Source organism: Zeus faber, assembly GCF_960531495.2.
Source record: "Zeus faber genome assembly, chromosome: 8".
Taxonomy (NCBI): Eukaryota; Metazoa; Chordata; class Actinopteri; order Zeiformes; family Zeidae; genus Zeus; species Zeus faber.
Genome location: NC_137195.1, coordinates 23240638 through 23268334, shown reverse-complemented (window position 1 = coordinate 23268334; position 27697 = coordinate 23240638). Strand labels below are relative to the sequence as shown.

Below are 27697 nucleotides of genomic sequence, written 5' to 3'. Positions count from 1 at the left end.
AACCTCCCCCCGTGCGTTTTAAACGCGAATCGCCCACGACACGGCTCCGCGACCCGCACTGATTTCTGATGTCGGTGTTCCGTGGTTAAGACGGGGCCCCCCGCGTCTCACCTTGAGGGCAGAGTCAGGGTCATTGACGCGCTCGCTCCTGTGCGGCGGGCGACGCGAGTGTCCCCCCCTCAGACCGCTCCAAAACAGTCATGCGGGGTGGTTTCCGGGGCCACCGCGAACCGTTTCCCCCAACAGAGAAAGTGGGGCTCGTGCGATCTGTAATGTTTTGTATGCGACTTCTAGAGCAGGCTTACACTTTGAAAACAGCCCCCGAGAGTCCAGAACGAGGCAAAAAAAACAACAAAAAAACGTGTGTTACGAAATACCCCCCCCCCCCACCCCCGGGGTTACGGATGGTGGTTTGGTCCGGCGGATGTGTGCAGCGGTAAAACCCTTCCGTCACAGAGAGCGAAATCTGTCCTTCACGTCCAACATGTCGAGTGTCCGCGTAGCGTCCCGGCTCCTCTCCAAGAGGGCGTTATCCTTCAAGTCGAAAGCGGTGAGCTTCCGTGTTGTCAGCGCGCAAGCTGATTTCATACCTAGCGTAGTGGTTTGATTTATTTCGACGCAGAAAGGGTGAGTTTCGCTCCCTTTTCAGCTTGTGTAACCGGCAGACCTTGGCTTGCGTAACGCGGCGGAGCTGTTACGTCGTGACACCGCGAACCCGTCCTCTTTATGAGTGCGATTAATTAAGTCTCCGACCTCCATGGCAGTCCATTAGTAATCGTCGTTGTATTTGTTCTTCTCCCATCTGGTCTCCCTGTCGTTTTCCCAGGTCCCTGTTGCTGCTGTCCAGGGTTCCAGGGAGTTTCACTTCTCCATCTATGGCAAGAAGAACGCCAAAGTGTCAGACGATGTGAGGATTACATCCGCTGTTATACAGTTGCTGTGGCACATGGTTCTAAGCATTGTATACGTTTGTCCCAATTAAGGTTTGAACATGTGGCTCGACACACACGGGTCCAGGATTTGTTGGACACTGTAGGTGGGCACTAGGAAGTGGAGGAATGGATTACTCAGGAGGAGATGGGGATATGGTCTTGTATATCAAAATAGATGTAGGCTAGTAGGTGTATGCACTATGATTCAATGTAGAAATCTCCACTTGTCTACTCCATACGCCTGCGCATACCCTCCACAACACCACTGTGGCCATCTTTATCCACTCTGCAACAACGTTTTTGTGTGTGAATGTGGTGATCACATGGTGATAATGTTATGAAGCGGTAGTGGACCTTACACATTTAATTTGTGTGTGATGAATGAATTACCGTAACATGTCAAGGAAATTGTTTTCATAACAGTGCATGGAATCATCAAGTTCATAATCCACTCTATTTCTAGCTTATGCATACCTTGACCATGTACTAAATACTTTTCTTTAATGCCTGTCTGCAACACTTATTGAATCCAACATTCTGTTCTAGTGCCTCAGACCAGTAGGTGAATAAACCAATATGTTCCTCCACCCCCACCCCTGTTTCTCTTTCAATATATCTTAGATCTCTACCCAATACCCAGTTGTAGATCATGAGTTTGATGCTGTGGTGGTTGGAGCAGGTGGGGCCGGGCTTCGGGCAGCTTTTGGCCTGTCAGAGGCGGGCTTCAACACGGCCTGCGTAACCAAACTCTTCCCCACCAGATCACACACTGTTGCTGCACAGGTGCCAACACATTATTATTATTATTATTATTATTATTATTATTTTTCTTGCTTTCTTGTGCTGTTGTAATCGAATTCAATGTTTATTCGCAATATTAGATATTTAATAATATGTTTGGCAAGTCCAGGATAATATAATTGTATCTAATTACGCCCTGTAATAGTGCAACTTGTGTGCCAAGTGTTTCTTCAAAGGGAACCTGAATAGTCAGTATTAAGCAGGATTGTGCTCACAGGCCAGGTTTTGTGCTCACTCAGGGTGGTATCAATGCTGCTCTGGGGAACATGGAGGGAGATGACTGGAGATGGCATTTCTATGACACAGTCAAGGGATCAGACTGGCTGGGTGACCAGGACGCTATCCACTACATGACAGAACAGGCTCCTGCAGCTGTGGTAGAGGTAATGCACATACACACAACCACAAGGCCACAAATTATACAATTCGGATTTACTGTACAGGCTGGTCCTGGTGTTTGAAAGCTTAGGTTTCCCTTATTTGAGATGGCATGCGACTGAATGTGACTATATGTTTGACTAGCATCTCCTGCGGGATCGAGGGAAATAAAGATGTGACTGTAAACTGAGACATCGGCAGTAAACTGGGGTCGATGTTGTGCAGGTGTATTTTCCTCGTTGTGTGATTAGATGTGAGGTTTGTGGTATTTCCCCTCGCAGCTAGAGAACTTTGGCATGCCCTTCAGCCGGACTGATGAAGGGAAGATTTACCAGAGGGCTTTTGGAGGTCAGAGCCTTAAGTTTGGAAAGGGAGGTCAGGCCCATCGCTGCTGCTGTGTGGCCGACAGGACGGGACACTCCCTGTTGCACACACTCTACGGAAGGGTAAGACCTCAAAGCACTTCGAGCTGTTCACCGCTGATATCACCTGTGAAATTTCTAGAAGTTAGAATGAAGAATCGACCCCCCTCTGCCCTTCTGTTGTCCAGTCACTTCGCTACGACACCAGCTACTTTGTGGAGTACTTTGCCCTAGACCTGCTGATGGAGGACGGGGAGTGTAAAGGGGTGATTGCTCTCTGCATGGAGGATGGGTCCATCCACCGCTTCAGAGCCAAGAACACGGTCATTGCTACTGGGTAGGAGCTAGAGCTTTACGGCGCCTTAAGCGGGAAAATTGCACATCTCCAGCTGTTTTCCGTCTGTTGCAGATTGAATATCACCTCCTTCACTGTCCTCCAGGGGTTACGGCCGAACCTATTTCAGCTGTACGTCTGCCCACACGAGCACAGGAGACGGTAACGCCATGGTGACCAGAGCGGGCCTTCCCTGCCAAGATCTGGAGTTTGTGCAGTTCCACCCCACTGGTGAGGAAAATAGATGTTTATTATTATTTGCAGGATAAACTGTTTAGGTGTACTGCATTATTAATCTCAAGAAGCAGTGTTTGGTGGGTCAGAACATCAAGTTCTTATGGGGGCAAAATAGAGTGTGAAAGTGCCTAGTCGTCGTGGAAACGCACGTAAACATATTAGAGGCAACCCCCTCTGGGGCAACCAGGGGGCATCGTCATGTGACATTTTTGTGACGTCACAACTCTTCCCCCAATAAAGCTGAGCATTTGGAGGCCTAGAGAACAACCTCCACACAGGGCACCCAGCTTCCCCCCCATATATACTTTTAAGGTTCCTTTATTTGCAGTAAGTCGTGTCACAGCAGCAGAAACTTGATCACGAAGGAACCAAAAAAAACATCGCAAAAACCAGACAAATCAGTCAACCGGAAAATAGGTAGCAAGAGTACAGACATCCCTCTTCAGAGACAACTAGGTACGAAGGGATCTGTTGGCTTCTTCACCAGGTTTGAGACAGCTGTTCACTATAAGGACAGGTGTGTGTGTGTGTGTGTGTGTGTGTGTGTGTGTGTGTGTGTGTGTGTGTGTGTGTGTGTGTGTGTGTGTGTGTGTGTGTGTGTGTGTGTGTGTGTGTGTGTGTGTGTGTGTGTGTGTGTGTGTGTGTGTGTGTGTGTGTGTCTTGACACCCGGCTCTGGTTAAGTACAGACGTGACCTGTGGGGGTCACTGAAGGTCTTGCTTGAACTGCTTTCAACAAATATGAAGTAGAGTTAAATGAACTCAGTACAGATAGATTAATATGAAGATATTGTGGTATAATGTTGTTCTGAAATACTGGAACAGTGAGTCCAGAGATTAAATTTTCTGAACTTGTTGGGCTGTTCTAGCGATTCCAACTGAATGCAATGAACTATAAATGGCTCTTCCTGCCTAGCCATCCCATCCATGCTACTAATGATTGTTTCACAATTTTCCTTTGTGTGCAGATCATTTTTAGTGTTGGAACTTAGATATTGTCTTTTTGAGTTTGCCAATATCCTTTTTTTTTTTTTTTTTTTTTTAACTTATGTTCAAATAAGTATAGTATTTGAGAGGTTTTCTCTGGGTGTGTTATTGGATAAACAAAACAACGATTCCCTCAAAGACCTTTTTGATTGGTTTAGTTTACCTATTACCACAAATCCAAAGTTGAATGCACGTGGTCCCCTTTTTTTTCTTTTCAGGTAATGCAGTTTTACATAGATCCTTCTACACCGGCACTGAATACCCTAATTGTGTACAGTACGTCCACAGTCATATTTGCAACAACGTCTGTTTGTTGCATTGGCTGATTGGATAAAAGAAAGCTGTGTCTATAGATATCGTTTTGGAAGTGCAGCGAACATCTGCTATGCCGTTTGGCAATTTCCCAAACTGCCTAATCGCTGTGGTGTTTGTTCCTGTTCATACCAAATAAAACCTAACTGAAAATGTGGTCCTCAAACCCTGCGCAGCAGTCTCCATGTTCACAAATATACATTTATCTATGAACAATGCAACCAAACCTGAGAATCAGCAATTGGTTGGAAATCTCATGGGACGTGTAAATCCTTGCAGGCATCTATGGGGCCGGCTGCTTGATCACAGAGGGTTGCCGTGGCGAGGGTGGGATTCTCATCAATGGTGAGGGAGAGCGCTTCATGGAGCGCTACGCGCCCAACGCCAAGGACCTGGCCTCCAGGGACGTGGTGTCCCGCTCCATGACCATAGAGATCAGGGAGGGCAGGTATGGAAGACGCAGGGCGTTCGGTCAGGGTTCAACGTGTCGTCAAAAACGGAGATTTTATGACCAATGAAATAAGATAAGATTGGATTTCCTTTTCAACAACATTAGAGGCCGGACCCAGTTATTGGTGAGCTGTTCGACTACCTCAGCAGTTTTAAAAGCACAATTAGGTCTCTTGAAACAACTAAGAACAAACAAACAAATTCTAGGTGTGATCTTTTAGAGGTGGTCATCTCCAGTGATTTTTGTAATTGATATTACAATTTAATTATTTTTTTTAATTTTTTATTTGTAACACTTGACTTGAATAGAAAAAATAATTATTCTGGGAGAGCGTCCCGTGTCATATTTCTAAAGATCATGCACACCATACGTCAAGTTGAGTCAGTTATTTCAAGCCGACATTCTCTCATATCCTGAGGTTTGTCTCAAAGTGATGACTGTGACGACTACATGTGCCCGACCAACTCTTTTATCGCTCCATCAGGGGGGTTGGGCCGGAGAAGGACCACGTACACCTCCAGCTGCACCACCTGCCCCCCCAGCAGCTGGCGACCAGGCTGCCCGGCATCTCGGAGACGGCCATGATCTTTGCCGGCGTCGACGTCACCAAAGAGCCCATCCCTGTCCTGCCCACCGTACATTACAACATGGGGGGAGTGCCAACTAACTACAAAGGACAGGTACTTCAGCCCACGTTTGGTTTTTTTTGTCATATTTTTCATAAACATTTATTTACAAATCTCTGTATCTGACTAGGACTGAAAGACAGACAAATTATTGCCCTAGGCCCCCACACTACAATCTGTCAACTTTCTGCCTTTTGCCCCTGCCAGGCCATCACTCACACTAATGGAGCAGATAAGGTGGTGCCGGGCCTGTACGCCTGCGGCGAGGCGGCCTGCGCCAGCGTCCACGGCGCCAATCGCCTGGGAGCCAACTCCCTCCTGGACCTGGTGGTGTTTGGAAGAGCCTGTGCCCTCACCATCGCTGAAGAGAACAAACCTGGTAAGGAAATGCGCCATCTTAACATTTTGCACATTTGGATGGATGGATGGATTTGGGTACAATGACAAAGCGTATGTCTTGGCAGTCTTGATTCCATTACGTCCACTCACCAAAACAGACTTGGACTGTTGGCTTGAAGAGACATAACCTCTATTTGAAACATTCTAAACCAAAATAATAAGATCATGGAATCAGGGAGGGGCGTGTGTGAAAGCTGAGCGGCGTGCAAATGAGGACCAGTGATGCTGCTTCCCCGTGATTGACCCGCCTGACTTCCCAGGGGAGACGCTGTCCCCGCTGAAGCCCAACGCAGGAGAGGAGTCCGTGGCGAACCTGGATAAGCTCCGATTCGCCAACGGAAGCATGAGAACGTCTGAGATCAGGCTCAACATGCAGAAGGTACGCACGTTACGTCATTGGAAAGTGCGCAGGACGGCTGGATAACATCCCGTACGAGGGCCCAGCTGCAGATCACCTTTTTAAATGGCGGCCTTTGCCGAAATACGAACGCAATCGCGCGCTTTCCCTCCCGTACAGACCATGCAGAACCACGCCGCTGTGTTCCGCACCGGAGACGTCCTGAAGGAGGGCTGCGACAAGATGGACGCCCTCTACCAGACCCTGGACGACATGAAGACCTTCGATAGAGGTACTGCTCCGCCACCTCCACCGCAGCTTAATGTTCTCCCGCATCCACGCGGACTCACGCTCCCCCTCTCCCTCTCAAGGTATCGTGTGGAACACCGACCTGGTGGAGTCGTTGGAGCTGCAGAACCTGATGCTCAACGCCGTCCAAACCATCAACTCGGCCGAGCAGCGGCAGGAGAGCCGGGGAGCCCACGCCAGGGAGGACTTCAAGGTCTGAGGCCCGCTGCTCTCTTAGTCCCGTAACATTGGTTGATGGAACGTGCGGGAAACTGGAAGAACTGGGTCTGACGGGGCTGACCTCCCTGACGCAAATGCAGCGGGATGGTTGTCTTGTGCCCTTTTTTTTTGTTTGTTTGTTTTTGTTTTTCCATTTTCAGACATATATAGATATACTAGTACTACTACTAGTACTAGTATATCTATACTATATCTATACTAACGGGATCTTCCATTTTTCCTGCTACTGTGTCCCAGGACCGAATGGATGAGTACGACTACTCCAAGCCCCTGCAGGGTCAGGAGAAGAAGCCCTTCGAGCAGCACTGGAGGAAGCACACCATGTCCTACGTCGACCCCAAGACTGGCAAGGTACACGACCACGGCGGAGACACCAGAAATAATAAACCGGAAACCAGCCGCTGGGGTCTGGGCCCTGCAAATGAGACTTAATGCCTATAACCCGTCGCCTTAACACGCCCTTCCATTGAGTATTTAAAGGCGGCTTCCGTCACCAAATTGAACCACGACTCCCCATTGTCTTCATTCCTAAATTGCATTTGAGACCAATTAATCAATAATAGCTTTGAATTGATTTCATATATTTGTTTGTATCTCTTGTCGCCTTCCAGGTGACCCTGGAGTACCGTCCCGTGATCGACCATTCCCTGGACGAACAGGACTGTGCCCACATTCCCCCCGCCATCCGCTCCTACTGAAGACACTGCTCCAACTAAGAATTTAAAATATTAAAAACGTCCTTTTATGCTCACCGCACCCACCGCGGTGCCTTTCCAAGTCTCTGCTTCGCATTCTGTGTGTACGTTCGGCGTTGCACACATCGCAACACGGAAACTTTTCTTATTTATGATTGATTACACGAGTCGGAATTGAGCCGGCTTGACACGGGCTCCCGAAACCCAATCCGACCGTCGTGGTGCACGTGTCTAGGCTTCATATCGCAAAATATGTCGGAGAAAACAGGAGTTTCCTCTTCACCAGTACAACGGAGTTGATTTCAGAGAAGGCAGACGCGGACTCCATAGAAACAAGTGGACGTTGTTGCTGTTTGTCGTATTCAGTGTAAACCCCGGCTTTATCGCCTAGCTCCTTTTTTCTGTGTCGACTGGTTCTGTAACGGAAGTACTGCGTTCGGGCTGGGAAAAGGCCGGCCTTTTAGTTCAGAGTGGCAAAAAAGCCCCCCGGTTTCTAAAGGGTTATTTGCTTTTATTGTTGATGATTGATTCACGCACATCGAGGTATAGTGATGGAGGACTATTGTTAAATGAGTGTAAATATTGGATATGGGTTCATATCTGCCAGTGTAGGAGACAGATTAAGTTCAGACACGGTCATTATGCCTTTGTTCTTTTGTCTTATGCAGCACCATGACATGCAGCACCGCAAAAAGGGGAAAATACGTTTCCCTGTTCATATTTATGCCTCATTAGAACTGCTTGTTTATATAGGATAAGACTTCGTCGAAGTTCATATATGCTGACAAACAGCAGCGGCTTGGTTTCTGATTCGATTGGGTCTTCTGGTTTAGGCTTCTCAGTGACTTATAGCGGCGACGTGAAAGACACAAGCTTTCCAATGTTTGGTCCAATCTCTCAGCGCTGTGGTTAGTGCCAGGGTTGCATGCTTCTGGAGAAAAGATCAACCTTTTGCAAAATGAAATTCACCAAGTCATAGTCAAAGAAATCTCATGCTATGTGCTAGTTTGTACTGATAAATATATTTGATGTGGGGAAAACTTGACTTGCTAACGCTCTCCATACTGTAACTCCAGAAGAGCAACTGTATTATATTTGCGACTTCTACTACTATAACTTTGATTTTTGCGTTCTCCATATATTTACATTTGTACTTATTTCAATGTGTTGAATAAAGTCGAGCCTGTGCGGTTCAATCAGGCGTGAGTTGTCTATGTGCGCCGCAAGGGGGCAGCAGAATCCACCCACAATAATACCCACTGGGCGAAATGGACGTTGAGGACGTGAACCGACACCTTTTTAATATTTTTTTTTTTTCATAAAGTACGACAATTCCGCCACTCCCACACCTGTCGTGTCGAGCACCTAAATCTTCAACCTATGTTTAAAAAAAAAAAAAAAAAAAGTCATTTGAAGCGGAGCTCCAGAGCACTGCCACGGTGCTGACGTCACCTGCTGTCAGATGGCGTCAGCGTCGTTTATGTTTAACATCACAGGCGTGATCGTCAATATATTGGAATAATACGGGTTGCTATGGGTTAGGGTTGTTCCCAAACGGTAGTCCGCGTTCCCCTATGGGTCCATACCGGAGTTGCAGGGGTTTCGCAACAAATGCATATATATTTTTGTTGACTTTTTTAAAACATATACATTTTATATATATATATATATTAAAAAAAAAACAGCGGCAAAAAGGATAAGATCTCACCTTGACGTGGCCCTACTTGTTTCCAAATGCGCCTCTTTCCCTGTGCGTCGGATTGCAAGGTGGATGCAGACCCCGCACCCTGGCTACATTCCTCCCTCTGCAACAGGAAGCGTTCATTGTTGTGCTTTGCGCCTATTTTAAGGGAGATGGTCTTATTTTGTCTAGTTTATGTCCATGGTGAACAAGTTCGCTCTGGGGGCCCAGAAAATATACTTGCTGTTGCTTAAACACAGGATTTCGTAAGATAAAAACTGGTCAGCACTCTTCAACTTATATCGTCGGTGATTTTATGATATTTGGCTTCTATCAGACAAGCCTTGATTTGTCTAAATAGTTCTTGTTGACATTCATTTGAAAAATGGGTTTTTTTGCCTCAATTGTGCTTTTCTTCTGCTTGTTGTACTGTCTCCCAACATACATTCGTTGCCCGCAACTTCAACTTCGTGTCGACGACAAAGGTGACAGTCCTAGTAACGAGCGATATGATCTGAACAAAGAAACATCACGACACACAGCTACATGATTTATTTTGCAACTTTCCCAAACTTTCTCTTGAAATCATAGCATAACACCGCAAAGAAACGCGTCGGCGGCACTGCAGCACCAACAATGTCCACTGGATGTCCCCAGAGCCCCAGTAAAAACAAGGACCTCTGCTTCATAGTGACGACACACTGTACCTGGGATGGATTAATGGTAACTTTAGGGACATATCTTAACAGGTTTAAAACAGCATTAAAGCCTTTTAATGAGGACACAAAATTCTGAGGACACTTAAATACGTTCTGACGATGCCAATGTCCTTTTAATGCAGGCGGGTATTCAAGTCCTTTTTAACCATATATGTTCGCGCGCACAACAAAAACACCATGACAGCCATAGAAACAGACTAGAAACCAAAGGAGTTCCGACAGTCAGTCGGACTGGTCTCTGACCAGTACATTTCTCCGTAAAGCTTTTATTTGTTTTTGCTTAAATATAAATTCACAGATTAACTTGGGGGGGGTCACATCTATGTACGTCTATTCACACATCGGAAATGACTCTCACAACGAGGGGTTAGGATGGCAACAGGACGCGTGGGATCTACATTAGTGTTTATTATCCAATAGTTACAACAGCGTTGGAGGCGAGAGGCACTGAAATAACAATAATAAATCTGCACACAGGGTAGATATAGTTGTTTTTTTTTGGTAAAAATGTGTATCTTGGCTGAGGTCAGCTTCTTTTCATTTCAATCAAACAAACCAAAAGAAAAGTCAATACAAGTTACGATAGATATACTAAATGGAGCAGTGGTTCTGTATCATATCGTTATGGATTGCATATCAACGTCTAACATCTAGGGAAAACACAGTGACTGATCTAAAACTGGACAGGACCAAGTACAGGCTTGTTAATATTGGATGATGTTAATGTGTGTGTTTGCATACAAGTGTGTGTGTGTGTGTGTGTGTGTGTGTGTGTGTGTGTGTGTGTGTGTGTGTGTGTGTGTGTGTGTGTGTGTGTGTGTGTGTGTGTGTGTGTGTGATCAGCAGATCAGTAGCTCAAAACCTAATTCCAGGTGCGCCTCTCACTGAAGCCACAACTTGTATCCCCTCCCTCCCTCCCTCTCTCTCGGTCTCTCTCCCTCCCTCTCTCCCCCTCCCCCTCCCTCTCCCTCCCTCCCTCCCCCCCTGTGTGTGTGTGTGTGTGTGTTAGTTGCATATCCAGGACGTCAGGCGGCGGCTCCTAGCACTCGCTGGCTCGACCTGCAGACGGACACAGTTTGGAAGGTCAAGATTTGACATTGGTACAGGAGACTGGGTGGGGCAACAACTACTCTACTATAATAGTAATAATGAGTATGATTTGTTCAAGTTCAAGAGATTATTTGTCACATACATATACATACGTATATCATACATGTAATACCATACTCACACCAACCAGACAAACAGCAGTTATTTCCAAAATTAAAAAAAAAACAACAAAAACGATTAAAAACAGTTGCACAACCACCAGAGTATGATTTTTTGAATACATCAGTGTATATTTATGTTTACAGTGGAATTGTTTTGTTTATAGACTTACTGCCTACATGTTGTTTCCTGTTTAAGGCTTATATTATCATGTCAGGTTTATTCTCATCTTAGTTTCATATTTGTGGTTCACTGTTTATTTAATACGTTGTTGTAAAGGACCATATATCTAATTTCTGGACATGACCTTTTAAGGTTGGTTTTTTTTTTTGGTCTTTTTCATTTTTAGCTTTTATTTTTATTGTTTTTTTTGGTTATATATGTTGTTTTTCCATTAGGTTTAGTGTATACTGTCATATCTTATTGTGTACAGTACAGTTAAAAGTTAGGTTTTTGCATATATTGATTTTTCTTTTTTATATTTTTGTTTTTATTTTATTGCTTTATTAATTAATGAATTAATTATTATTATTACTATTATTATTATGTTGCTATTGTTTTAAGTTATGTGAGCTGCTGAGACTATTTCAGACTTCTATTTCAGAATTGTGAATCTCTTAAATGTTGTGTTCAAGTTCAAGACATTCGAGTTCAATAAAATGTGGCAACAAGTGCAATCCAGCTTTTCCATCAGCTCTTCCCACATTAAGCTCATACAGTATTAAATGAAATTCTATTAATCGTGTTAAGTCTACATTTTTATCCTCAACCTAAATGTAGTCTTAGAGGGATGGGGAGTAGATAATGAATGAATGATAATCTTCATGGGAGATTGAATTGTATATGTTTCATTCTATGATTTTATGCGTGTGTTATTTACCAGCATAGTGGTGTCAGTGAAGAGTGTGTGTGTGTCTTTGTCTTACTGTGCTTGTGAGGACCGGTCGCCAGCCAAATTCATAGTTTTGGTTTAGAAGTGCGCCATAAACATTGGTCCTCACTTACCAGGTGTATTCTGGGACCTCACTTTGATACCAGTACAGTAATGTGTGTTTGTATTTGTTTTACCATACTTGTGAGGACCAGTCTCCGAATTTATGTTTTGTTGTTGAGAAGTGCACCCGGAACATGGTGTATTTACTCAGACTTCACTTTGATACCAGTACAATAGTGTGTGTGTGTGTGTGTGTGTGTGTGTGTGTGTGTGTGTGTGTGTCTGTGTGTGTTGAAGAGTCGTAATGGAAATTGCCCCCCAGTGTATTTGGTCCCTCCAGGCCTACGATTTCTGCGTTTTTTCCTTCCTAACCACCTGTGCTTGTGATCCATGCCAGCACCTGAGGAAACATCACGCTAGCAGAAGAGGAGCACTAACACTGATAGCACTGCCTCATTCTGCTTTAGCATTTTCATCTTTTTTAAAAGGGGTAGGCGGAGTGATTCTACACCAACTCTAATATAGCGGTCGTTGCCATGATACAAGGTCTTTCAGTGGCTGATTCCGACAGAGTGATCCGGTGAATTCTTTGACAATGGGTTTCTCCGATGGCAGCGTAGAAATAAAATACATTCGCTTTTCCATCCTTCCTGTGTCACAGTTTGGCTAAATTATTCCGTTCTCCTGACCCACTTTCCCATGTTCAGCCACTAGCGAACCGAACCCTCCAACGTCACCACCCTGCCCCAGCTCTCTGTGCCAGACGCCCCCGGGCCCGACACCTGTGGAACTACAGGGAACATGACCGATCAGTCTGTCCACACGAAAATGCCTGGTGGATTAATTCACTCTGAGACGTATAGATGGAGGCCGCTAATAAAAAAATAATAATAATAATTGCGTGCGTTAGATATTGTGTGTAATATGTTTTGGAAGTTATGCATCCATTTTCTGCTTAAATTTAAGACACATGTTCATGTGTTCATTTCAGATGTTCACTTACTTTTGAAATATTTTGAAACACTGGTTTTCAGTTATTTACTGTCGTTATATTTTCTCATATTAAAAAGTTTCATGTAATAGAGCACAAATATAAACAGGCATTGAAATATTTAATTTCTGTATTAGACGGAAAATATTACTGTTGGAAGCAAATTCTCATTATGTTCTAAAATGTGAATATATCAATATAGAATCATATTGGGACCTTCTGTATCTAAATCAAATCAATTTGTGAGATCCTTTGCAGTACTAAGCCCTAATAAGTTCCAGTGCATCCCTAGTTGTTGGATAATATTTCATGTTCTAACGCCGCATACCTTGTTCGTTGAGCATCTGCTGAGCGTTGCCTCCTGTTCTTCTCCTTCAGCGAATGGGAAAGAAAGAAAGAGAAAGAGAAAGAGATAAAAAGAGAGGGAGAGTCAAGCGAGTACACTCTGGACAAATTCTGATACATTTCTAAAATACTACTTTGGGGATGGTAGCTCAGGCGGTAGAGCTGGTGGCCTAGTGATCTAAAAAGGTTGCTGGTTCGATCCCAGGCTCCTCCTGCTAGCATGCTGTAGTGTCCTTGAGCAAGACACTTAACCCCTAATTGCTCCTGATGGCTGCGTCCGTCGGTGATTGAACAATTGTAAGTCGCTTTGGATAAAAGCGTCTGCTAAATGTAAATGTAAAAGTAAATGTAACTATCCCATCATTGAGTTCTTACCTCTTGTCCTGGTTGAACTTGCACCTGCAGTGGCCACCTGAAAGAAGGTGGGAGAGGAGAAACAATGAAGAATTTGTGTATTATGCATTGTGTGTGTGTTATACTGTATATGTGTGTATGTTTTGGTCTTACTCAATAAAATGGTGATGCCGATAAGACAGAGCACGGCTGCAAGGATCAGCCCTCCGACACGCAGTCTGTGGTAGTCTGCACAGAGAGGACCCACAGGGTTGGTTTATTTATTTTTTTATATATATATATCTTGTTACATGCAAAACAAATACAACCAATTTTCAATGTGATCTTTATTAATATTATATTTATTATTTATTAATAATATCTAATTTAAATATAATCTTAAGTCAGTCTATCCATCCTTATCTACACAGTATACCTATACATCTATTATTAATCTCATTGTCATCTACTATTATAACTCATGTTAATGGTAGATTGCCATTTACATGGCATAATCTATAACGTAAAAGCGATTCTGGACGATTTCAATAACAAAACCAGGGGCAATATAACAGGTTTTCAATTATGTATTTTTTCGCCCAGGACTTTTCGAGCACTTCTGCACAAAATGGGCTATTTTCAAGGTTTTCCAGAACTTACGTTTCTGAGGACGAAATTCAAGCACCTCAAGCACCTGGTGAGAACCCTGAGTACCGATGGTAAAATTAACTCACTAAGTTTCCAACAAACAAAATCAATAAAATTCGAAACTTACCGAAGGTGAAGGGGTCATCCCCTGCTGCAGGGAGACAAGCACAGAGCTCGGTCAGACACACCAACAACAGACGACAAGACGGAAAACTTGCAGGCATCAAATAATGTCCATTCAATCAAGCAAACCAAGGCTTAAGTTGATTCTCTGGCAAATGATTTACAGTAAGTGACAGGCCAGATGCCCTGACGTCTGTGAAAAATCAGATTCCAACAAAAACATTAACTATCTTGGCCGTAACAAATACAGACATTTGTTTAGTTTGGGATGATGAAGACTACAAAAAATTGCATTCCACCTTTGGAAAATTTCCATGGAAAAACCACTCCTAAACCTAATGTCTTATAAGAACATCTATATGTACAGTAGTTGCCTCAGCATTACTAAATAAGTTATGTAGGCAGGGTTCATTCTAGGAGAATAAAAATAAAGTACATTTTTAAGCTAATTTTTTTTCTTTTTCAAAAAACTTCACGTAAAATAAATATAATGTGGCATAATCCATTTTGGAAAAGAGGTTACGGTATTTTTTACGTTATGATTTGAATAACAGAACAAGGGGTCATATCACAAGTTTCCAAGGATCACATTTTTAAAATCAAGCACTTCAGCACAAAGGGGGCTATTTCAAGGTATTCCAGTACTTAAATTTCTGAGGAAATTCAAGCACTCCAAGGACACGGTGAGAACCCTGTGTATGTATGTATGTATGTATGTACTGTATGTATTTTTTCAGTGCTAGCTTACGCTGAATGTTATTAAAGTATTAAGACTCAGATTGGAAAAAACGAATACAAAAATTCATAAATTAGATTTAAAATAAATAAATCCCAAAATAAAAGATCGATAAGAAGCTGATGAAATTGATCCTTACGATTCTGTTCCTCGGCGAACACCAGGGACACAACTGCAAAAAAAAAGGAAACAGATATACAAACAAAGTTGATTTCTGACAAGAACAAGATACAGTCCTGGATGTGACAGTTCATTCCACTATCTACGATCTGGATCGTATTTCTCACAGTGAAATTTCATACAAATCTAGAAAGATTCTAAAAGAAAAAAAAAAAAGAAAAGAAGGAAATGTCCTAAAATTCCAACCCAGCCACAACAAAAACCACTGACAGGTGAAGCGATAACATTGATCATCTCATTCCAACGGCACCTGTCAAGGGGTGGGATATATTGGGCAGCAAGTGAACAGTCAGTTCTTGAAGTTGATGTGTTGAAAGCAAGAAAAATGGTCAAGCGTAAGGATCTGAGTGAATTTGACAAGGGCCAAATTGTGATGGCTAGACAACTAGGTTAGAGCAACTCCAAAACAGCAGGTATTGTAGGGTGTTTCCGGTATACAGTGGTTAGTACCTACCAAGAGTAGTCCAAGGAAGGACAACCAGTGAACCGGAGACAGGGTCATGAGCGCCTGAGGCTCACTGATGCGCGTGGGAAGCAAAGTCTAGCCCGTCTGGTCCGATACCACAGAAGAGCTACTGTAGCACAAATTGCTGAAAAAGTTCATGCTGATGGCAGTGGCCTAGTTCAGCAGGATAATGCGCCCTGCCACGCTGCAAAAATTCTTCAGGAATGGTTTGAGGAACATGACAAAGAGTTCAAGGTAATGACTTGGCTTCAAATATTTCCCCAGATCTCAATCCGATGGAGCATCTGTGGGATGTGCTGGAACAACAAGCCCGATCCAAGGGAGCCCCACCTCACAACTTAGAGGATGTAAAGGATCTGTTGCTAATGTCTTGGTGCCAGATACCACAGGACACCTTCAGAGGTCTTGTGGAGTCCATGCCTGGACGGTCAGAGCTGTTTTGGTGGCACGAGAGGGACCTATACAATATTAGGCAGGTGGTTTTATCTGCTTTTAAGAAGTTAAGTAAACACTATCTCGCACTCATTCCATCTTGTCCTTACGGTCACGTTGCACCAGTTGTAAACCCCCCCCAAAAACTCTTCCAGCCAAAAAGTACGGGTGGCTACATTGCAAAGGTAAAATTTCCTTGTGTCTCAGTTGTTTTTGGAGAGAGCAGAAATAGTCACGATGCAGAGAGAGCTCTCTGTAATCTCTCTCTGCTGCTCAGGGACAGTTAAGCAGACTTTGTTTCAGCTGAGCTGTACTGCTGTCCGTGCCTTCTGTCGCTCTGAAGACTCAACGCTGCTGCAGCAAAGGCAGACAGTCATTTCCTGTCTTAAAGCCGAGAAGGAAGTGGAACCGAGTGGATTGTGACGTGCCAGAATGTCAGAATTGTTGATACAGAAGTTTATTAAGTTTTAAGTTTACTGTATATTGCCAAATGTTTCTTTTTTTTTGTATTTATCGTGTATCGCCAAATATTTATAAAAATCGTTTTTTTGGTCTAGTTTTAAGTTTATTGTACATTGGCTAATTATTAAATCTTTCCATTCATTTTTACTTGAATTATATATTGACATTTTTTCAATTTTTGTACATTTTTATGTCTATTGTATAGTTAAAGATTAACTTAATTTGGAGGTTAATTGCACACTGGCAATTTATTTATTTGTTATTACTATTGCCTTTAGTTTTGATGTGTGCTATGGTATTCTACATTCTACATGAGCTTATCGATCAACACTTTCAGGACAACATGACTGCAGAGGTTTAGCTGTTTCATGAAAATTTACCAAACGGTCGTCAAGACAATTGTTGATTAATTAGTGAATGGAGAGAAGGCACCGTTTAACTCACCTGTCATCAACATCAATGCACAGATCTGAGCCATCGTCAAGCTCCAGGCCTGGAGAAAAGAAAAAAGCAAATACGCAAATAGCAAATTAAAGCAAACAAAGTAACTTTGGTAACTAGTGGGACTACTTAAAAGTTTCAACAAACACAGAGATCTATAACTTAAAAATGAATGCCATACGATATAACCTCAGAAGTAATGAGAAAATCTTCCTTTATAGGACATTTTTTTAATGATGATTCAGGTACCTTTCCTTCAAATGCATATATAGTAATTTTTCATCGCCAATGAAATGCTATGGACACTATTTATTTCTGTCACTCATAACTACAGCAGCTTGAGAAACACACGTGTGTTTGTGTCCAGTGGAAACATTTCCATCCCTGGTAAGACGTGGTAGCTCGAATAATCTTTCCCACTCTTAGCATTATCCATATTATAAGATATATTATTGTCTAGAGAGCCAGAGCTCCGGTTTCCTCTAATGCACATTCTGAAGTAGGGAATATTGACCGCGGACTCTGGACGTATTAGCGCTGGTTAAACAACATTATCTCCCATCCCCATGGCACAGATAATCACATTTAAACTGCTGGACAGTCATGTGCGCATGTGTGTGTGAGAGATAGAGAACTAACAGGAAGAGGGAGTGAGAACAAGAGTGTAGCTATACGTACGAGGAATTAGAGTGTGTTGGTGTTATATGCTGTATACACACACCAGACATAAGAAAAACACCTGATGCAACACAGAGGCTACATTTTTGCCTTTAGCTGTTGTGGTAAATTGATCAGGAACGAATGCCGCTCAAGCTCTGACTGACACGCACGCACGCACGCACGCACGCACGCACGCACGCACACACACACACACACACACACACACACACACACACACACACACACACACACACACACACACACACACACACACACACACACACACACACACACACACACACACACACAGGTTTGCCATTTTTACTTTTCTTTCTCTCACACTGACATCTGAGCTGTAGTTGACGGCGTTGAAGCAGGACAGGTGTTTAATTCTGTCAGGAGCCATACAGCCCAACACTACATTTTAGAAACGGTTGCCATGTTGGCAACCATGCATCAGCTTTGGGTTAGACTGACAAAAATGGTTGGCAAATTATAACCAAGATTGATGTATTTTTTGGTGATGTTTAACAGCTTTTATAAACAGTTGTCCTTAGGATCATGACTGAACTTTGTTTTTTTTGTAAAATTGGAAGTTAATCAAAAAAGTTTCTCGGATGATAATTACATTTGTGTGTTTATAAATAGAGCTACACAGAAAGGTAAACAGTGCTCATTATTTTATTTTTACATGTGAAAAGTGGTTAACAATGGGGAAACCAGTGGCAACCAACAGTGGGGCAACCAACAATATGGTTGACAATGGCCCAAATCGGGTTGCCCTGGGCAACTGTTAATGTCAAGCGAGCCCTGGGGTGCATCTGAAAGTTGATATGAACACACCTACATAATGGAAATGTGTAGCCAAATTATAGCTGAGAGATCCTCCCAAAGCACCGGCCTCCATCATGGAGCAGAGCATTTATAAGTCTAAAGCTAGGCCTAACACACTGGTGTTAAATCCAACAGACTTTGGAAGGACTGTTCAGATCTTCTGTTCCTAATCTGCTCCATCTGAGGAGACGAATCTATCAACACTGACTCGGACAACGGAAAAGAAAAGAATCAACCTTTTCATGAAAATGCCGAAAACAAGACGGTGCTTGTAAGCACTGTAACACAGAACACGATGGAGGAAGAAAGAGAATCAGAAAACAAGTTAAAGGCAGAAAGAGAGAAAGAGCATGTGGAGGGCGCACACTGGGGAGAGGATCTCTCTCTCCCTCGGTGCCTCTCCACGGCAACCCAAGAAGCGAGGGAGTGAATGTGGAGGATGGAAGAGTGCCAAAAACCACTTGAGAACGGTTTAACCTCTTGAGGAAGGAGAGACGAGGGAAGAGGGCAGACAGAGAGAGCGAGAGAGAGAGAGAGAGAGAGAGGTGTGGAAAAGAAAGTAAGGAAGGAGGCAAGAGGTGGAAAAAAGAGGAAGAGTAAGGGGCAAAGAAAGCGTAGGGCTGAGTGATGGGAGTAAATCTGTTGTCACGACAGAGTGAAAGTTACACAGTACTGTGAAACGCGCGCACACACACACACACACACACACACACACACACACACACACACACACACACACACACACACACACACACACACACACACACACACACACACACACCTCACCAGTGATGCGAGACTCACAAACGATTAGTTAATAGCAAACAAATCATTTAAATGACCCATTCACTCTTGCAAAAGAGTTGTTCATTCAACCAAACTCGCTTCTAATACCGTTTTTTTTCCCCTGGTGTGTTCAACATCACAAACACGTCGGCAAAGTGTGATGGCTCCAGTGTGATTGGGAATAAAACAGTGGAGGAGACAGCAAGTTAAACAAACGACATAAAACTGTAAAACTTGGAAAAATAAGTAAGTATTTTGAACCGTTCAAAAGAATCGGATCATTCGGGAACGACCCAACAGTAAAGTAGAAGCAGCATGGAGTATCCTGGTCTGTGCACCAGTACTTTGGCGACTCCGGTTCGGAGACCGTCTTGGGGTGGAGTGGTTGGGGGCCCGGCGGGGAGTGTGGGGTTCTCCACTGTGGTGCCCACGGAGGGATCCCCACACTCACATAATTTCATGGTCCCCCACGCGGGAAAAAAAGTAAATAACTTCTGATTCTGGATTGTAAATGGGATATGAAATGATGGAATGATACAGAGATATTCCTGTCCATTTATGCGCCAGCTCCCGGAACTTCAACATGCGTCGCATCGCGCCGTAAAGAGGCCAAAATAAGCCGGTCGACGCGGGTGTCCTGTTTACATCAGAGCCGATCGGTGGTGGAGCTGATAAAAAAAAAATTGAAATTCTTTTTTCAAAATCATTTGACCCGGGACTGAAACTCGGGTTTTTCCTTTCCCACTGATGACAAATGCCAGATGTTAGCAGGTTCTACTGGGTTTTTGGTACAGTGGGAAAGTGGTATAAGGCTTCGTCAATACTATTTTTTTTTAAACGGAGTGGGGGGAAAATGCGTTTTCAGAAATCCATATCTATCCATATGGGTATGGATTTATGTAAACGCACCCCCCCTTCCCGTTTAAAAAAATAAATAATCTCCATCCACACGAGAACGCAAAAACGATTTACAAATATTCACATCAGAAGGGCAGGCCAGTAAGGGGGCGATGGTGGGGGCAACCTGATGTCAAACACCACAGAAGAACATTAGGAGCGTGTGTATTGAGCTCCGCCTTGAGCAAAACACGGAGAAAATACTACGTTTTCAGAAATAATCGTATACGTGTGGACAGGGCCTAATTCAGAGCTCATATTGCGAGAAATTCAACATCTTATCTCGTCATCATCATCATTTACCATAGGTCAAATTTACTATACATGAATAAGTATAAAATTGTGTAAAGTCATAATTTCCACGATTCCAAACCACTGGAAGATTTACGGCACTTTTGATTTCTCGTCCCACTTCAGAAGCATATATGGGGAGCATTTAAAGAGATAGAAGAGTACAAAGCATGTGGGCGTAGCTGTCGGAGCAGGGAAAGGACGACAGCAGAGAATAAGCAAGGCCTCCTGCTTCATGTCGGAGGCTCATGTTCTAAAACAAATGTTAGTTTAGGGCGGAGCAAAAGTGTCTGTCCCAGTCGGCACATTAACGGCGGTTTAAAAAGACGACGCAGGACATGACCCATGTACCTTATGGTGCATATCGCATTACGATACAGCCATATGCTCCAATTTGTATAACTTAAATAATGCTTACACAAATAATGGACTAAATAATGAAAAAGGAGTTTCACTTCGAAGTAACCAAATCACACTCATGAATGCAGGTACAGTTGTTCGTCATTAAGTTGGTTGTCAGTTAGCGGTGTGTGTCAGCGACAAGAAGAAGACACTTTCAAATGTGAGTTTTCAAAGATACTGTACATGAAACTGCTGTAGTGTTAAGTGTGACTGAGCAATGGAAAAAAGTGCCATGGGTCTGATGAGTCATTTTCACAATATTTACTGCACCCGGAAAAAAAGTACTTAATGCAAGTTTATTTCTGGAGGAATCCACAGCACGCCCTCAACCCATTATGTCATATGAAACATTGTGGGGGATCCGGGTGGAACTGGTCTGGTAAGAAAAGGAAGGAGTACGGGCATGTCCTTGGTGTCATGGTGGCTCAAGGATTAGCAACGTTGCCTCCCAGCAAGAAGATCCTGCGTTTGAATCTTTATACTTCAATACAATTTACATAGGCGTGTCACAGATCCTGATCAGCTCAGAAAGTGTGAGGAGTCCTGGGGAGATGGGCGTTCCCAATTAAAGCCAGTGGCCTTATCTTGGCACACACAAATAATACATCTCAATGCCATGGCAAAGCATCATAGGATCTTAACAATGTTATATTATCTGTATTATTCAAAGAGATGCATGGGAAGGCTTATGCTTATGGTCATGGCCTAGTGATCCAGGTCTTCCATAAAGTCCATTTCCAATAGTATTTTTACAGTGAATAGATATTTCTTTAGTCTGGAATTCTAATGACAAATTTTAAGAGATGAGGGAGATACAAGGCCTCCCAGAGAGGGGCGTTGGTTTCTTGGTGGGGGGGGGGTCTTTGTTGATAGCTGTGTTGTTTGACCCTTGGCGTGGTGGCCCTGCCCCCCTAATGATTGCAGGTGATTATCTGGTGGGACCAGAATTCTGCTGCCTATTGTTCCACAGTTCGCATGGAGATGTGACGTCGCCATGTGGTCTGAGCGTGTCCAGCTGCGATGGTGGCCTTCCTCTTTTAACGCTGTTGTAGATTCAATTCCGGATGATGTGACGTTCTTTCAGAAAAGGACGCGGCATACCCGGTTTCGGGTATCGTCGTTTTAAGTGCTATCACTATTGAAAGCCCCATAAAATGTAGATTCTTGGGTTTGCGAAATTAACCTCTCTGTAGAGCTACATATATTTCTAGTGTCGTTTTTTTGCCTCGGGACAGCGTTTCTTCCCTTGGCCTGTGGGGACGAGGCGATGCCACACATTCCTCGCAGGCTGCGGTGGCACCTTTGTCCGAGGGATAAAGAAAGCTCTGTTCTAGACGTGTCTCGCTTCCCCGGCCTGCTCCTGCCGCGCTCTTATACTCAATGTCTTTCCCTGTCTCCAATTGTATTGTTACATCTCTCTTCCGATTGTCTCGCTCACGTTCTCTCCCTCTCTCTCGCTGAGTGTATTGGGTTCGCTCTGTGTCTTCTGGGACGTCCTTCCTTCTCTCACTTTCTCTTGACGCCTTTTTTTTTTTTTTTTTAAGTCTTCCTGTCTGACTTGTTCCCCCCTCTCATCTCTCTGTGAATTCATATTCATCAATTTCTCACGGAAGTCTCGTTCTTCTGAACCCCGGCACAATCTCATTTGTGTGAAATCTCTGATCTCCACCCTGCTGCTCTGCTTTTGTCAGGCTTCAGTCTCTTGTTGTTGACTTAACCCCCCCGCAAAACTGTGTGTGACACACACACACACACACACACACACACACACACACACACACACACACACACACACACACACACACACACACACACACACACACACACACACACACACACACACACCTTTTAAATGATTCAGGAGGTGGTGTGACAATCATTTGTTTGTTTCGTCCACATCTCGGTCACTCCAGCCACACAGGACTCGACTCTGAATCAGCTGTACAGAAATGTACATTTTACAGTCTACTAAAAAGGTGCAGCCTGTCAACGTGGGTGATCTAGAAAGTTTGTGTGTATGTATGTGAGAGTCTGTGTGTGTAGGGTAAAGAGTGTTGCCCAGTACCAGCCTGTGACCTATTCCCCGATTCTATTTATCAACAACTCCAAACACACACTGTCCTCTGTTTATGTGTGCAGGCATTCCTGTGTGGTACTACAAAAGGCAGCTGTCTTTTTTTCAGTGGCATGTTTTTTCCTAAATTAGCAGCAGTGGATTCCTGTCTATTGAGCAACAGGCCACACTTCCCTTATGGGCCACACAGGTCTGGTGGAGGAGTCTAAGAGTCTAAACTTTACGTGGAGTGGATCTGCAAATCTCGGCATTGGACTGAGTAAAAATCGAATGTCATATATTAAATCAATATTAATGGTGATAAGGAGTTATAATCTAAAATGTTGTGAAAAGTCTGAAACATTTTGAGAAAAGTTTTGCTGAGATATCATACTTGATGTAACCATAAAGCCTGAGTTGATTAGATTCTTTAACATGGCATTTCGAAAATATACACACATACAGTATTTTATGACATTATAAGCAGATGCAGAGATTTACAGTAATATATATATGCATATATATCTGAAAGGCACATTATTTAACTTTGTGACCACAAGGCCTTCAGGCCAATTTCTGAGTTGAGATGCTGGCCAGTGGACAAATTAGCTGCAAATCACTTCTAATGTGTTTCCTCCATTTATTTGTATGAAGGACGACAAAATTGAGAAATGGTAGGCAGTGATAATGAGAGGAGGAAGGGAGAGGAGGAGTTAAGGGAGTGAAAGGAAAGGAGGGAAGGACGGACCTGAGAAAGAGGGATCCAAGGGCGGAACAAAAAGAGGGAGAGAGGAGTGGAGCATACTAGAGCCATGACTCACACATTGTAACCACAAGGTTAGCAGTGAGCAGATAGCAACAGCCTTCACGCTTCTCTCTGCTGTGCAGCCCATATTAGCTACATAATAAAAGAGCAACTAACTAATTAGATGTTAGTATCTGAAATGCAATTAAATACAAATGCATTTAATTACTGTCTGCAGTCACAAAATTGCGTTTTGCTACAGCACAGGGATGGCCAATATCAGAAATGATATAATGGTAGAAATGGTATAATGATGAGAAAATATCACCAAATATATCTCCTGGTGTAAAGTATTAGAGGGATATTTCAGGGAAAAATGAGTCAGATATACTTTTCATTGTCATATCATTCATTTAAATTAACACAGGCATGTTATTTAGTGGGCTATTGAACTGATAAGCATAGATTGTCCTATGACAAATACAACAATGGCTTAGATTTATCTTTTATAAGAATATCCAAAAGGATGTAGATATTTAAGCAATGAATCTTGCCAAACTTTGCCAAACAGATCAACACATTTTGGTTGCTAAAACCAAATTGATCCATTGCGTCACTCAAAAGAATGATGGTTAATGATGGTTAAACAAAGTGAAAAGCCTAATTGTAGGTGTCAAAGGTAACACTAACCCAAAAAAATATTTTGCTTTAGACTGTAATTTCCTCTGATGCAGTATTCCAAGAGCCTCCAAGAAAGAGCTTCAAATGAGAAACTATGTGACTTGTTTGAATCAAACAAAATGACTTAATTATAACAGAAATCAAATGAAGGCTTTCTTTCCCTCACTCCTTGCTTCAGCAAAATTGACGCATCTTACAAGTGATATTCTGTCAATGTTCTTAGCAATAATATGCATGTTATACAAAGGATTCAATCCATCTCCACTAGGGTATAGATAATGGCACTGCATCTACAGTATAAGTGGATTCCAATAAAGGTCAGTCACATCCCTGAGGTAAAAATCAATGTGTTGATTCTAAATCTGTTCATGGACCACTGAAGTCACAGTCACCTGAGGAGAGGTGGATTTAAACTCTCTCTCAACAAGACAGCGCTTGGTGAGTGGATGTAAGACAACTCTACTTTCCTCTCTTACACACTCTCTATTCCCATCTCCCTCCCAGTGACCTCCATCACGACCTTCCTCCGCCTCCTCAACCTCATCCCGTTCTCATCAGGGGAGGCGAGTGCCATTTAGATGGGTCAAAGTAAATGGAACTGAAGTCTGTCTCTCTCTCTCTCTCTCTCTCTCTAATAAGAAATATTCAAAAGTAATAATCAGTTGCAAAAGTTCCTCAATTATTAACAATAAAATCAATTCTTAGTCTAAAAGGCAATTCTTGCCTCCTTACAAAAAGCTTTTTTATTTTTTATTTTTTAACTATCAATGGTGGTCCATCCTGATCCATTAAGGCTTCATTTATTATTCTCAATTCTCGTTATCAAAATGACATCGTTGGTGTTATGCAGGATATGACTTCCCATCCCCAGGGCCCAACACTGAAGCATTGTAATGTATTTTGCATTAGTGCCAATGTGTCTCGGGAAACAGGATGAAAACAACCCTGCAACCCATCCAAGCAGCTCTGCACTTTTCTCGTGGCTAATCGTCTCTTATTGAAACCGTCAGTATCTGTCCTCGCACCAGCGTTCACCGATCCGCCCTCGTGCTGCACAGTAGCGAACCTCTATTACCCTTATCAGTTGGCCTGTTAAAACGTACACGCTGATTAAATTAAATGTAATGTTATCACGGTTTAAAGTGCAAAAAACACACACGTTTAGTCTAGCCCACTGTTTAGTTGTCCGAAAAATCACCGCATTGAAAAGACTGCAATATCAAAAACTATCAACAATGGAACCACAGTAGCCCAAAATAGACCTTGATGAAATGGTGCGGACGATTATTAGATTTTGTCAGTTTACTATTTGTTTCTCAGAAAAGGAAATCCCATGAGCGAGCTGAATGTCAACTACCCCGCAGGAGACCATAACAGCATAACTTGGGACATTGATGGTCCCTCACGCTGTCGGACATAAATACCCTTTTTGTTTACTACTAAACTACGTGAGCATGTGCCGGAGTCCCTAAGAACCTCAGGTTCCTCCCGTCGGTCAGACGTGACACCGACGACTGTCCTTGTTTCGGAAGGCTGTCCTTTTCGACCGCCAGGCTTTTCAGCCAACCTTTTTGTCTGGCAGCTCAACCAGCAGCCCTTGCCGTGTCTCCTAATGAAACTAAATACGTGACCCATACCGCTTCCTGTTGAATCAGTGACATTTCCTGTCACTGTACTACCCAGAACACCAACACTCTGAATTGATCGTTCCGTATCTTTCGGGGCGTGGTGAGGTCGACACCAATTCTCATAGCAGGGAAAGGGAATTATTTCACCACTAAAAGTCATCACATGTACATTTAAAGTGAAAAAAAACAAACCATGAGATCATCAGTGTTCGGTGATGATCAGTGATCATCCCAGAATTAGCAGAAAGTCTTTGCGGTGAATGTCATGTATTCACCGACCACACTCAGCAGGGCTGCGTTCTAAGTCACCAAGGCTGCCTTACCCTTCTTGCGCGGGCCTGATCTTGCGTTCTCGTCGGGAAAGGCGGCGGACCCCGCCTCCAACAAATGGAAACGGCATATAGAGGGGCGCATATTTAACGCGCCAGTTAAATCAACGGGGGATAACTATAAAATATGTTGGGGGGTTTTTTGGGGGTTTTTTTGTTTGTTTTTTTTAAGAAAACAATCTCACGAATTTCCACTTTCAATCCAAAGCGACACTCCGAGCCCCGCGTACTTGACTTGGCCTCGACAGATCAACGTGCCCATGTGCCATTAAGTTCTTCAAGAATCTTTTCTCTCACTCAGAAAAGTGTAGACCACGTCGGGAAACACTGAAATAACCGCGCGTCGGAGAGGTTAACAGTTCTGTTAGAACGGCGACGAGCGCGCACGGCCACGGCTCTGGAGCCACGACGCACCGCGGCGCACGTCGTTCGGTCGGTTGGGGTAACACCTGGGCGGGATAGAACCCAGCCGTGGCGGAGGGGGACTGATTCGTCCACGTCGGAATCAAACACACATCACCTCGACACTCACGGGGTTCCGCGCTGTTCGCGCTCGCCTTTCAACGACGCGCAGGGCGCGTTAGAAGCCAGTCGAGGGGGTGGAAACGGGAACCAAGCTCGCTTCCAAAACAGGAGGCGAGGGCGCGACGCCAAAACGAACCGAACTCCGACTCGACACGCAGGCAAGGCGGCGCGGCGCGCTCTTGAACGCCCTTAAAAACGAGTTCTTATGTCTTCCCCAAACAGCTCATCGGCGTGCACCGGCGGAACACTCGGTTTCTTTCACCTACCTCTCACGCGGTTTTTTTGTTTGGTTTTTTTTGGGGTTTTTTTTTTTTTTTTGTTAAGTCCGGGAAGTGACTCCTTGCGTCGGCGTCGCGGATGGAAGTGAGGAAATGCTCGGGGCGCGTTCGCGTCGCCACTCTGTCACGCGCGAGCGGAGCGGCACCGGGGGCCGCGCCCCCGCCTCGCGCTCAGCAGGTCGCTCCGGTTTTGGGAGCGAACGGGCGGGGTCTGAAAACCGACCGCTTAGGGGGTGTTTAGCGGAAAAGGCGGCCCGGCTCCGGGGTCGGTTTCGACAAGGAGCGTCGGGGGGGGGGGGCGAGGAGGCTGACCCTGGATCCGCCCGGTGCTCCGGGAGCAGCGGGGGGGAGAGGAGGCCAAGTCCGCACGGTGCTCCGGGAGCAGAGGGGGGAGGAGGGTATGTCCCTTTTGTTTGTCGAAAACGCAAAGTTTTTTTTCCTTTTTTTTGAAGCAACAGCAATATATATATATATATATATATATATATATATATATATATATATATATATA

At 43.8% G+C, this 27697-nt stretch overlaps 3 protein-coding genes across 3 annotated transcripts in view; 1 reads left to right on the top strand and 2 right to left on the bottom strand.

Moving 5' to 3' along the window:
* Positions 1-183, bottom strand: part of LOC307233513 (coiled-coil domain-containing protein 127-like) — a gene marked incomplete at its 3' end in the record, with an annotated part of 3111 nt that extends 2928 nt beyond the window's left edge. The window contains exon 1 of the mRNA XM_080004851.1: positions 112-183. The remainder of the gene's footprint in view (positions 1-111) is intronic.
* Positions 184-445: 262 nt separating this feature from the next.
* On the top strand, positions 446-8573 carry sdha (succinate dehydrogenase complex, subunit A, flavoprotein (Fp)). Its single transcript, XM_080005193.1, has 15 exons — positions 446-550; positions 827-907; positions 1554-1715; positions 1973-2116; positions 2393-2557; positions 2662-2810; positions 2914-3038; positions 4621-4789; positions 5277-5472; positions 5626-5797; positions 6078-6196; positions 6335-6446; positions 6526-6656; positions 6920-7033; positions 7294-8573. The coding sequence occupies exons 1-15, from the start codon at positions 485-487 to the stop codon at positions 7378-7380; spliced, it is 1992 nt and encodes a 663-aa protein (XP_079861319.1). The 5' UTR covers positions 446-484; the 3' UTR covers positions 7381-8573.
* Positions 8574-10753: 2180 nt separating this feature from the next.
* Positions 10754-27411, bottom strand: LOC307233751 (phospholemman-like). The gene is made up of 8 exons (XM_080005161.1): positions 27175-27411; positions 17081-17129; positions 15236-15268; positions 14365-14388; positions 13764-13838; positions 13632-13668; positions 13240-13283; positions 10754-10836 (listed from the first exon to the last, which is right to left on the bottom strand). The coding sequence occupies exons 2-8, from the start codon at positions 17112-17114 to the stop codon at positions 10817-10819; spliced, it is 267 nt and encodes an 88-aa protein (XP_079861287.1). The 5' UTR covers positions 17115-17129; positions 27175-27411; the 3' UTR covers positions 10754-10816.
* Positions 27412-27697: the final 286 nt, after the last annotated feature.